This window comes from Cryptosporidium hominis, assembly GCF_000006425.1.
Source record: "Cryptosporidium hominis TU502 chromosome 2 CHRO012054, whole genome shotgun sequence".
Lineage (NCBI taxonomy): Eukaryota > Apicomplexa > Conoidasida > Eucoccidiorida > Cryptosporidiidae > Cryptosporidium > Cryptosporidium hominis.
In genome coordinates this window covers 1-10,842 of record NW_667219.1, presented here as the reverse complement: position 1 = coordinate 10,842, position 10,842 = coordinate 1, and the positions used below count along the sequence as shown (strand labels likewise).

Sequence of the window (10,842 nt, the reverse complement as noted above, 5' to 3'; positions counted from 1 at the left end):
TGCTAATATCGTATAATGATCGCTAATCATCAAGCTGCTCACTAGCTTTTGAATTGATACTTTTAAAAATGATTTAAGATCTTGATATAAGTTAATTATAGATTAACCAAATCATCTACGAAAATATGTTTTCAACTATTTTACTTTATTATTTTTAATTTTAATTTATACGGTTCAAACAATGAAATAAATTTATTTAATAAAGTTGTCTGATAAGTCTGTGTCTCCACTATTATGTCGAAATTACATGATTAATTGTAAAGTAATAAGCATCCTAAAATAAATAACCAGAATCAAATCTGCCAATTTGTTGAAATTCATGAGATGCAAACTCATTTCTAGATTAGTATAAACACTCATTATATTTTATTTTAAATATGTTTAAAGGAAACGTAATTGACTTTAATCGTTATTCAATATTAATTGATGAAAGACTTAAAATTAAATCAAAAGAAAGGATGCGTCCAAATGACTTGTTCTCAGACCCTTATTATCAAAAATCTGACTTTGAAAAAAATTGTATTGATACAATTTCAGAAAATACAAGTAAAAATATGTTAAAAAATATATGGAATCTCAGTCAAGAAAAAGCAAATACAAATCCATCTGAAACTTCCTCCAATTGTAATAAATTTTATAATTATGAAAATTATTTAGGGATCAAAAGAAGTGGTTGCAAAAATGCCACTTTTGAAAAGAAGTCAGAAAGTAAAATGGAAGAATTTATTAAAAATACTTCTGCAAGGAAGCAGAAACTATTTAGAGAATTTTCAACTGGAATTGTACTAGGAGATGAGGGAGATTCGAGGGAGAAAATGTTTTCCTACGTTTCTAATATATTGAGCAATCAAAACAACAAAGAGAAGGATGATAATGAAAATTTTAAGTTGGCTTACCCTTTTTATTCAAATATTTTCAACATTGAAAATCGCACTGATAAATCTGAGCTAAGTAAAAGATTTTTGCTTGAACGGCGAATAACGAATAACTCCGATATTGGAGACGAGTGCGCTGCAATGATACTATCTCCTGGAACACTTAAATACTACAGTTTTGATAGAGAAACTAGAACTTACAACGCAATTAAAGATTTAAGCAACAATAACATATCTGATGAATACAATTTGGACAATGTTACTCCAAAATTTACTCCATTACAAAAAAATTTGAGTTCTAAACTACATGGAAGTGACTTCTATAATAATGCGGCAATTAGAAGTTCAGAAACAATGTTCACAGTTAGATTCCGCCTGAAAAATATTAGCTCACAAATTAATGAGAAGATTATTAAAAATACTGCTGCAAATTGTGGTGCATTTGCCTATCAAATAATGTTTGAATTTGATCCAATTAAATGGTGTTCTAAAGGTATTGCAACAGGGATGCTTAGATATTCTGGGGATAGCTTAAATGCTTTTAAAAGAGAATTAATCGAATTATTCAAGATTGAAGTTGAGATCCTTAATGGAATTCAGGAAAGTTCAGAATAAAAACAAACCAAAATGTTAATCGACCCAATAATAGAATAATTGCGATAATATGCAAAATTCAATAGTTTCTACTTCTTAATGTATATTATAATGACAACAAGTAATATAAATAAGACTGAAACTACAAAATTTTGTCTCTTTTTCAAGTTGATAATTGAATTTACAACACTTTGAATATTGCTTATAGATTTCTTTCTCATTGTGCGCGTCTTATCAAAAATTAATTTCAAAGTATGATTTTGACCACTTAATGATTGAGTTGTATTCAATGCCTGATCTATCATTGAATTTAAATTTAAAACTGAATCTTTAATTATATTCTTTTCCCTATAAAACTGAGATCTTTCGAATGATTCAGTACTTTTATCTATGTATAATTTCTGATACTTATTTCCGGACGGAGTGTTTGATTTTGAAAAAAGGTTCACCCTTTTTCTTCTAGAGTCAATATACTTGCAAATGTTATTATAGTCGTGCTTCAAATTCTGAAGAAGTGAACTATACCTATCGGTATTCATACCATCATTATTTAGTAAATCTACCTCTTTCTCAAATGAATCAAAAAGGCAGCAAATATCATTTTTCAAACTTTGAATTTCAATCTCCCATTTATGTTCACTCATAATAGCCCCCCCTTCTTTCGCTGTACCTTTTTCTTCTTCATCTAGAAATGCATCTATTTCTAGGTTCCAATCATGTGATTTTAGTGTATCTAACTCTCCTAGTTTAGTTTCAAGAGCATTCTGAATACCCCTTAAGCAAATACTCATGTTTAAGTATTATAGTACCAGCTCATCTTATGTGGTAGACGTAAATACGAAATTAAAGATTTTTTTTTGTGCAATTGTAATTTTTTAAGAAAAAAAATTTAAGAAAAAAAAAAGTTTAACCGCATAATTAAAACAAAAAATTGCTTTTGAAAACTATTTAGAACGTTTCAACTACTACTACTAAATCCTGTTGGTAACATTGTTTTAATTAAATTGATCAGATTTATGTGGCAACGGATTATTAATAATAAGAATCGCGTTGTACATCTATAGATAAACAGTAGAGCCATTTACCCACTCTGAAAATTCTCTTTCATTTATTCCACTCTTTTGGTTTTCGTCTAAAGCATTGTATATAATGCTTAAATCAGTAACTCCAAACTGTTGTCTTCCGTTAGTATAATCTGCTGCCATTCTACTAAATTCTTCAAATTGCATCCCATAAACTGGATCTGCGATCGCATATCTTCTATATACATCAGCTACAGTTGATGTTTTTGTTGTGATAATATTTTTCCTAACTCTTTCAAGCCTTACACTTTTTTGCAGAGATATCAATAATCCAATAATTGCAACCCCAGCAACTGCAACAGAAGTCAGAAAGGCCAGAAGTGCTAGTACTCCTGCCCCTCTCCTTTGAGGCCAGAGTGTAGTGGATGTAAGGCAACTAAGAAATAAAAGGCAAAGGCTTTTTCCTGTTAAATGGGTTAAAAACCTTGCTTCTTTCCTAATCAATGTTCTACCTCTTGCTGACCAACGTGGGCTTCCAGGAACATCTAGAATCATCAATAAAATTCCAAATAAGAGTTGGAATAGGGAATTGATCATATTTGCCGGCTGAATATTAAATAATGAATTTGTAGCAGCTAATACGCCTGCGGCAGAAGATGCACCAGCTCCAATGAAAAATAGCGTCTGGTATCTACAATTCAAATCTTGGAGAGTCTTTTCTACTCTTGCCCCGCCTATAATTATTTGATCGGCCAAAGTTACATCCACTTTGGAAGAGCTCTTAACGCCAACTATAAACCTTTCGCCTATAAAAGAAGTTTGTAAGTATTAACTTTTTCAACCAAATAGATGTACTTTTCATTATAAATACAAAATGGTAATTAACTTTTAGAGTTGCATAAAATCAAAACAGTTAAACTTTTATTAGTAGATGTCACCATAGTATCTATAACTTCTCCACATGCAAAGTACTCTAACGATTAACTTACCTGAAATTCCACCTTGTGTTTCATACATTTTGTATCAAATCTATTAGCAATATCAAGTTAAATATCCAAAGAAGTGGTATGATAACTATTGGTTAGTATAGCATTAAATACTAATTCCCTCGATTTCAATTCCGTCACACATTCGCAAAGACTTTGTACTGGAAAAAATACCGCCTAAATTCATTTATATATTCACTAAAAAATAGGATTAAAATCCAAATAAAAATAATTAGATCTAGTCAAAAAAAAAAAAAAAAGCAGATATTGCCACAGAAATGTTCATAAAATATAATAAGGATTTAGTAGCAAAACGCCCTAATTTATTTCTACCAAACAAACTACACTAGTGTAAATCTAGATGAAAAAAACTCAACAAACTCCCTTTCATTAATTGATCCTTTTTGGTTGTCATCCAATGCATTAAAAATAATGCTTAGCTCATCTTGAGAAAATTGATAATTGTTATCTGTTCTGTCGCTTATTAATCTATTGAATTCATCGCCAAGCATTCCAAATAATGGATCAGAAAGAGCATAACTTCTATATATTTCAATAGTATTGCAAGCTCCAACACTTGTATAACTCGATATTACACTCTTCTTAATCCTATTCAGTCTTATTCCTTTCTCAAAAGAAATAAGGAGACCCAATACTGCAACGGATGAAGTAAGTAAACAAACCAAGAATGTTAGTAAAAATAATCCAGGAGATTTTGACTTTGTTTTCGAAAACATAGAAATTATCATTGGGCCTCTATTATTTGCTCTTAGAGTAGTTGAGCACAGGCATGACAAAAACAAGAGGGAAAGAGATTTCCCTGTTAACTTTGATAAAATCCTTGCTTGACGTCTAATATCACTTCTAAACTTTGCGCTCCATCTTGGTTGCCCAGGAATATCCAACAATAATAAAAGCACTCCTACAATTAACTGAAGGCAAGAATTTACAAAGTTTGTGATCCTTAACCCAAATAATGAATATATTGCAGAAAAAAATCCTGCTATAGACAGAACAAGAGTCGCAATGAAGAATAATGTTTGATATTTTACATTAAATTCCGCCAAAGTAGCATCCACTATCTCCCCACTGTGCTCTATCTTCTCTTGAAATACTCCTATTTCCTTATCTTTGTTTCCATACATTTATATTCAAAATAAGTAATATATATATATATATATATATACTTTTTTTTTTTTTTATTTAGTACTCAGTTCAAGTATAATATATATCATGGAGCACGCCTTGCATCTCAATAATGTAATTCATTGGGCCGAATACGTAAATAGCCATGCCGTATATGCCTACAATGATTGCTCCCGAGTAGGCAAAAGATCTGCCCGTAATAAATTTTATTTTTAGACGAATTGAAACATTTGAGTCTGCTAGCTAAATACAATGGCATGTTCCTTCCAAAACTCTACCGACTCCAAGTATTTTTCTCTTTTCAATGGGACCCCACTACCTCCCTCTTCTATTAAAGTATTTCTAAGAATTGTTATTGGCTCCATTGGGACTTCGAAGCTTTCATTTTGCGCCTTAATTGATATTATATACCAGTCCGGGTTCTTTTCCTTATCATCTAGAATATCTTGTAGACAACAGTTCATAATGCTTGATTCTTTCTCGCACTGTTCTTTACTATAAAGAATGATATCTAAATACTTGCTTTTAATTAGTTGTGATGCGGGTGGGGAATCCTTTGGGAACCACCTTGACAATACTGGAATCTCTTCGTCTCTCCTCGAAATATACCCTGTCTTAATATACTTTTCGTTTTCATTTGTGATCTTTACAATTGATTGCTTCGCCTCTGTAAAATTTGGAATAAAAATGTGTTTGCAGAAATCTGCATACCCATCGACTAATGTAGGATTATTCTCGATAATGTAATTATTTACGTTCCTCAAGAATTCATAAGGACTCATTCTTGGAATATAACTTCCTCTGTATCCCTCTACAAATTGTCTTAGAGCAAAACTATTAACCCCTAATAGTTTCATAATTCTTTATTTCTGGAATAAAAAATTGTTAAAAACTTATATCTTAATATTGATTTAATTGCGCCGAAGGAAAAGAGAGTTGAATGTGAATAAATAAAATGGGAAATATTCTTCATTATCTTATCGGCCAACGGAATTATCACTATTATGATGAGATTGCATTAGATTGTGGAGTAAATATGTTTTCTATTCAAAAAAATGTCGAACAAACAAAGATCTTAAAATATAAAAGTTTATCAATGAAAATTTCCGAAGCAGAAAGTTTATATAACAAACTAATGGACATGAGATATCATACAGAACAAATTATTGATAAGTACAACTCTCTTACAAGATTATTTGAAGGGATCCACTGTAAAATTTGTTACCTGGACTTTGCTCAGAGATGGGTTTATCAGCAAGACTGCAATAAATTTTACAAGTACTGTATAGAATTAGAAGCTAGGATTGCTGAGCAAGATGATTCAATAAAAAGAAAGTACTTGGAATATTGTGATTTCGTCCAATTATACAGTATTAAGTCAGGAAAGATTAAGTATTTAAATAAATATCCAGGTCTAAAAACATGCCTCTTATTAAATAGAAAATGTCCAAAATGCTACGAATCTAAAAAAATATCTCATTCGCAAGCAAAAGTAAGTATCAATAATTAATACATTTCCCAAACTAACTCACTATAGAATACAGCATTTATGGCCTTTAAAATTAGAGGCATACTTTCATTTTATGAATACCAATGGGATGAAATAAAATCTTGTAAATAATCCCTTAAAGATAAAATTTAGATTTATATTAGCTATGCATCTATAGAGCTATTATCTTGTTGTAGAAGCTCGTCCTCAGAGTATACTAATAAATGTATAATATCTTCAATCCCACTAATTATTTCATCCTTTGATTCATATAAATGCCATACTCTCAAAACTTCATATGCTCCCAACTCTCGAAGGAAAGTCCTCCCATTAATCGTTGAAATTAATACTAATATACAGTCAAATACATCTTGAGATATATTTTTATTAACAGGGCCGATTGCATTTTTTTTTATAAACTCGGAAACTTTGTCTTCTGCAGCAGAATCTGTAAATTCTTCATCATCACCCCCACACTTTTTTTTGGGATTCCTATTTTCAAATTCGTTAAACGAAATATTATTGGAATTCGTTCCTTCGCGCTTTGAATCAAAAAAAATCGTTTTATTTTGGAGTTCGGATAATATATTACTGCTTTTTCTATACCTTAGATTTCGATGACTTTCATTAGGGTAAACCAAACAACATAATGATGGGATTACATTACAATCTTTTTTTGATATAATTGTATGTAAGTTCTTATCTAGGCAAACGTGCGTAATAATACTCATTAGACTCTTGGTCATTATCAAATCATCTTTTCTTGATGTTGCTAGCATTAGCTCCGAAACTTTGTTGAGTAATTCAATACCTAAATTACTATCAAACAAAAATACTCGCCCTTGACTACAATATGTACAATTATTTAAAATATTAATGATCATCTCTCTCTCCTTCTTATCCCTAGAGTTAGAGAGACACTCGAGTAAATAGGTTAAATAAAAACTTTTACTTTGTCTAGACTTATCAAAAAACTTTTCTCTCCCCTTTGAATAACGTGTCAAATTTGAAATAAGCATCAAGTTTAGAGATAAATGATACGGTACAGTAGAATTTGATTTGATCTGCTCTCTTAGATTATCCATCGAATATTCGATTGCGCTCCAATTTCTACATAACTCTTCTCCAATTTCGGACTTTTGAGACAGATTTATCAAAATTTTCAAAGCACATTCTGATATGCTGGAAATATCGTTTCCAATAAGTAGAAGAATGCTTCTGAAATAGTTGGGGTTATTTGATAAAAATTCTGATAGGGATTCCATTTCACTCTGATCAAGGAGTAGCTCCATACTTCCTTTAATTACCTCATCTTTTCCATCACGTAAGAGATGAAACAATTCTTCATAAACCCCAAATAAATTTATTTTATCATCTTCTTCCATTGATTACGATTTATTGGTTTTGAAGAAACTTAGACGCCGCCATGTTAAAAAAGACCTCGCATGCTTAAAAAATTAGATTGACGATAAAAAATAAATTAGTAATTAATTAAACATTAGAAAGTATTATTTCGTTCAATAATTAGTTTGATTTGATTATTATATTTTGTATTTAGTTTACTTCTTTTTGTCGCATTTGGAAATAGAAACTAATATATCGAGTTTCAAATTATTTAATTTTCTTATAGGTTATCGAATTTAAGAAATAAGAATTTGTGCAAAAAGTACATTAAATTTGAAAATGATTATAGGAATGGCTCTCAACTATGATTTATCAAATTATCATTCTACATGCTTCAAAAAATATTTCATGTAAACCCAATTTAAAAAAAAATTCAGCCAGCACAATAATTTGAAGAACTCATTCCGTGCGGAATTATCCAACGATAAATTAAAATATTAAATTATATCTTTGCAAAAAAATTTTGATATATAAGAAAAACATTTATTTAATTGGCAATGTACTTAAAAGTTAACTACAGAAACCATACTTTATATAGAGGCAATAATTATTGAAATCTACAAAAAAACGTAAAAATGAGCAATCAGTCATTAGTCTATTTGCATAGAGGAAGTTTCTTGAGATTCATCAATTTGTTCTATAGTTGGCGGTTGTTCTTGGTTAATAATTTGAAGATATTTTATTTTTTCTTCCTCTAATAATTCATTATAAACGTCATTTCTTCCTAAAATTGCCACATCCACATTTTCTTGATTCATTTCTTGTTCAGATGACAAGCTTGATCTTAATGCTCTTAAAGTATGTAAAATCAATTGATCCTTGCTACAATTAGCAAATTCCTTAAAATGTTTTTCTAAATAAGTTTTGCTAGCTTGAGATCTTGACCCTATTGCAATCGAGTAATATTCAAAGCAATTCCCAGAAGGGCATGTTTCAAATAAGTGCGGGCCGCTTTCATCAAATCCTGCCAAGAGCAATCCTACGCCAAATGGCCTTCTGCCGTATTCTTGTGTATTTACCTGGGATTTCAATACAAGCTTGTTAACCAAAGTGTTCAATGGCATTGGTGAATCATATGTGAATGAGTAGTTTAGACATTCTGATCTAAGATAGTTACAAATTACTTTAGCGTCTGCAGTAATCCCTGAAACTGCTACGCCAATATGGTTATCAATTTTGTATAGTTTCTTTTGGTACCCAGCGAGCTTGCTTGTACTTCTTTTTATGCAAGCAAGAACAACTATCTCATTGTTTCTTGCTCCAACTACTGCAGTGCCTTGTTTAACTGCTTCCATGGCGTATTCAATCTGGAAAACTCTTCCTTGTGGAGACCAAGTAACAACATCCGTATCATATTGGTTTCTATACATTATTGAAATACTTATTAAAAAAACTAAAGTAATAAAAAGGATTTATTCACAACTACTATATTGTTATAAGAGTGAACAGAAAAAAGTATCAAATACTCTTGAAACCTATTCTAGTACAATTCTATTTTTAGAAAACTTAGGGGGGTGGCGGCAATATTCGCGGGTTAATAATTAATGAATAAAAAGTCTAATTAAAATGACTATAGACTGGTGCCTAAACATTAAACTATCTTTTTGAATACCAGGACATTAGTTAATTAGAAACTAGAATAAAACGCAAAATTAATTAATTTGGATCGTTTTGAAATATTGCGTGAATTAATCTGAACGAACCTTTTTAAATTAGTTAAATTTGAAAATTTGTATTTACTGAGTTCATGTAAAAATTGATACTTCAATCAAATTATTCTTTATTTGGCTTTTAAAACAGATTTTATATATCTTCATAAGACATTCTTTTTTTAAACAATGTGATAAACAGTTATTTTTTTAATGCCGCCATTTATATGACCCTTGATTATTAATAAAAATATATTCATTATTAATACAGAGATGAATTAGCTTTTAGCTCCGCAAAAAGTTGCGTTTGTAGTAATAATGTCAATAGAGAGATCTTTTGATTATAAAACTTCATCTCTTTCATCATGGAATTTACAAGAATACATAGCAACTTTGTCTAGCACTAATGCATGCCTATTATTTGAAGATATTTCTTGTGTAACTGAATTATTTTCGTCCCTTTCTGAGATACAACAGAATATTGTGTCTAGACTTATGATTTTGGGAAGTGGATATGGAAATTACATAGGAGAACAAGCTATGAATATATGGATACTTACAACAAAAAGAAATGAATTGGAATATGCAATTAGGAGATTAAGATCATTGAAAATAATTAAAGTCAATGTACTAGATTCTAACTCCCAAAAAAGTTCATCTGATTCTATTTCTGTGCAATACCAATTAAACCCAATATTTCAAAAAACTTTATCTAAATTTTTGTATGAAGGGGATATATTTAATGGATTTGAAATACCAAAGAGAAAATCCGAGATAAAGATCTCGTATGAATCTCTCACGAAGTTTGTAAGAAAACAATGGAGTAATATTTTAAACATTATTGTTCAATTAAGCGGAAGTCAAAATATTCCAAAAAATAGTGCTAATACATTTTATAAATTCAAATTAATTTCCCCGGACACAATAAAAGTTCTGGATAATATCCACTTAATTTCTTGCGATATTGGGAAATACAACAAAAAAAATTCTCCGAATTCAAAGGGACTTAGAATTCAAATTTATAGTAGTTTATCTCGAGAAAGTAGTGAACAGTTATTTGATGGCTTTGATCAAGAGGATAGATTTGGATCCCAAAATGACCAAAATGCACTAGACATATACAACGAGATAAAATACGATATGGCTGGAAGCAATTCTAACAGTGAAGAAGAATATTTGCCAACCAATAATTTAAAAATTAAACCAAAGAAGAGAGTTATTAATTCCAAACATACCCTTGCAAAAAACCAAGTTGATAAAATATTTGAACAGAAGTTGGCACCAAAAGCTTTTTGTTGGTTACTTTGTGATAGCTGTAATCAATTGTTAATGCTTCTTAATGGATTTATAAAATTAGTAGAGCTTGAATCAACCATTGAAAATGGAGAATACAAATTTAGTCAAATAACCAGTGAAAATATACTAAACCCACCAATTCCAAATGTAATAAGTCTAATACTGCGTATTTCAAGTTCAAAAATTGGCCAGCCAATTTCAATACATAAGAAAACGAATAATAATATTTTGATGCGATTTATTTTGTTTGCATATGATTTAGGACTACTCTATATTGATGAATCTATTATTGAGAGTAGTCTATATTCTTTGAAAAATAGATTCGAAAATCTTCGTGATTTAAATATTGAATTATTATATACTACTCCTTTTTCATTGTTG

General features: G+C 30.1%; 9 protein-coding genes across 9 annotated transcripts; 3 read left to right on the top strand and 6 right to left on the bottom strand.

Moving 5' to 3' along the window:
- Nucleotides 1–377: 377 nt before the first annotated feature.
- Chro.20215 (hypothetical protein) lies at nucleotides 378–1,490 on the top strand. The annotated part of the gene is made up of 1 exon (XM_661187.1): nucleotides 378–1,490. One exon carries the CDS (start codon nucleotides 378–380, stop codon nucleotides 1,488–1,490), a length of 1,113 nt encoding a protein of 370 aa, XP_666279.1.
- A 68-nt stretch (nucleotides 1,491–1,558) lies between these two features.
- On the bottom strand, nucleotides 1,559–2,260 carry Chro.20216 (hypothetical protein). The annotated part of the gene is made up of 1 exon (XM_661186.1): nucleotides 1,559–2,260. The coding sequence occupies one exon, from the start codon at nucleotides 2,258–2,260 to the stop codon at nucleotides 1,559–1,561; it is 702 nt and encodes a 233-aa protein (XP_666278.1).
- Nucleotides 2,261–2,527: 267 nt separating this feature from the next.
- Chro.20217 (hypothetical protein) lies at nucleotides 2,528–3,088 on the bottom strand. The annotated part of the gene is made up of 1 exon (XM_661185.1): nucleotides 2,528–3,088. The coding sequence occupies one exon, from the start codon at nucleotides 3,086–3,088 to the stop codon at nucleotides 2,528–2,530; it is 561 nt and encodes a 186-aa protein (XP_666277.1).
- A 730-nt stretch (nucleotides 3,089–3,818) lies between these two features.
- Nucleotides 3,819–4,622, bottom strand: Chro.20218 (hypothetical protein). The annotated part of the gene is made up of 1 exon (XM_661184.1): nucleotides 3,819–4,622. The coding sequence occupies one exon, from the start codon at nucleotides 4,620–4,622 to the stop codon at nucleotides 3,819–3,821; it is 804 nt and encodes a 267-aa protein (XP_666276.1).
- A 240-nt stretch (nucleotides 4,623–4,862) lies between these two features.
- Nucleotides 4,863–5,480, bottom strand: Chro.20219 (hypothetical protein). The annotated part of the gene is made up of 1 exon (XM_661183.1): nucleotides 4,863–5,480. The coding sequence occupies one exon, from the start codon at nucleotides 5,478–5,480 to the stop codon at nucleotides 4,863–4,865; it is 618 nt and encodes a 205-aa protein (XP_666275.1).
- Nucleotides 5,481–5,578: 98 nt separating this feature from the next.
- On the top strand, nucleotides 5,579–6,133 carry Chro.20220 (hypothetical protein). The annotated part of the gene is made up of 1 exon (XM_661182.1): nucleotides 5,579–6,133. The coding sequence occupies one exon, from the start codon at nucleotides 5,579–5,581 to the stop codon at nucleotides 6,131–6,133; it is 555 nt and encodes a 184-aa protein (XP_666274.1).
- Nucleotides 6,134–6,276: 143 nt separating this feature from the next.
- Nucleotides 6,277–7,497, bottom strand: Chro.20221 (hypothetical protein). Its single annotated transcript, XM_661181.1, has 1 exon — nucleotides 6,277–7,497. One exon carries the CDS (start codon nucleotides 7,495–7,497, stop codon nucleotides 6,277–6,279), a length of 1,221 nt encoding a protein of 406 aa, XP_666273.1.
- Nucleotides 7,498–8,106: 609 nt separating this feature from the next.
- On the bottom strand, nucleotides 8,107–8,886 carry Chro.20222 (proteasome A type subunit). The annotated part of the gene is made up of 1 exon (XM_661180.1): nucleotides 8,107–8,886. One exon carries the CDS (start codon nucleotides 8,884–8,886, stop codon nucleotides 8,107–8,109), a length of 780 nt encoding a protein of 259 aa, XP_666272.1.
- Nucleotides 8,887–9,483: 597 nt separating this feature from the next.
- Nucleotides 9,484–10,842, top strand: Chro.20223 (hypothetical protein; the record flags this gene model as incomplete). Its single annotated transcript, XM_661179.1, has 1 exon — nucleotides 9,484–10,842. A coding segment is annotated over one exon (1,359 nt), but the record flags the coding sequence as incomplete, so codon positions are not given.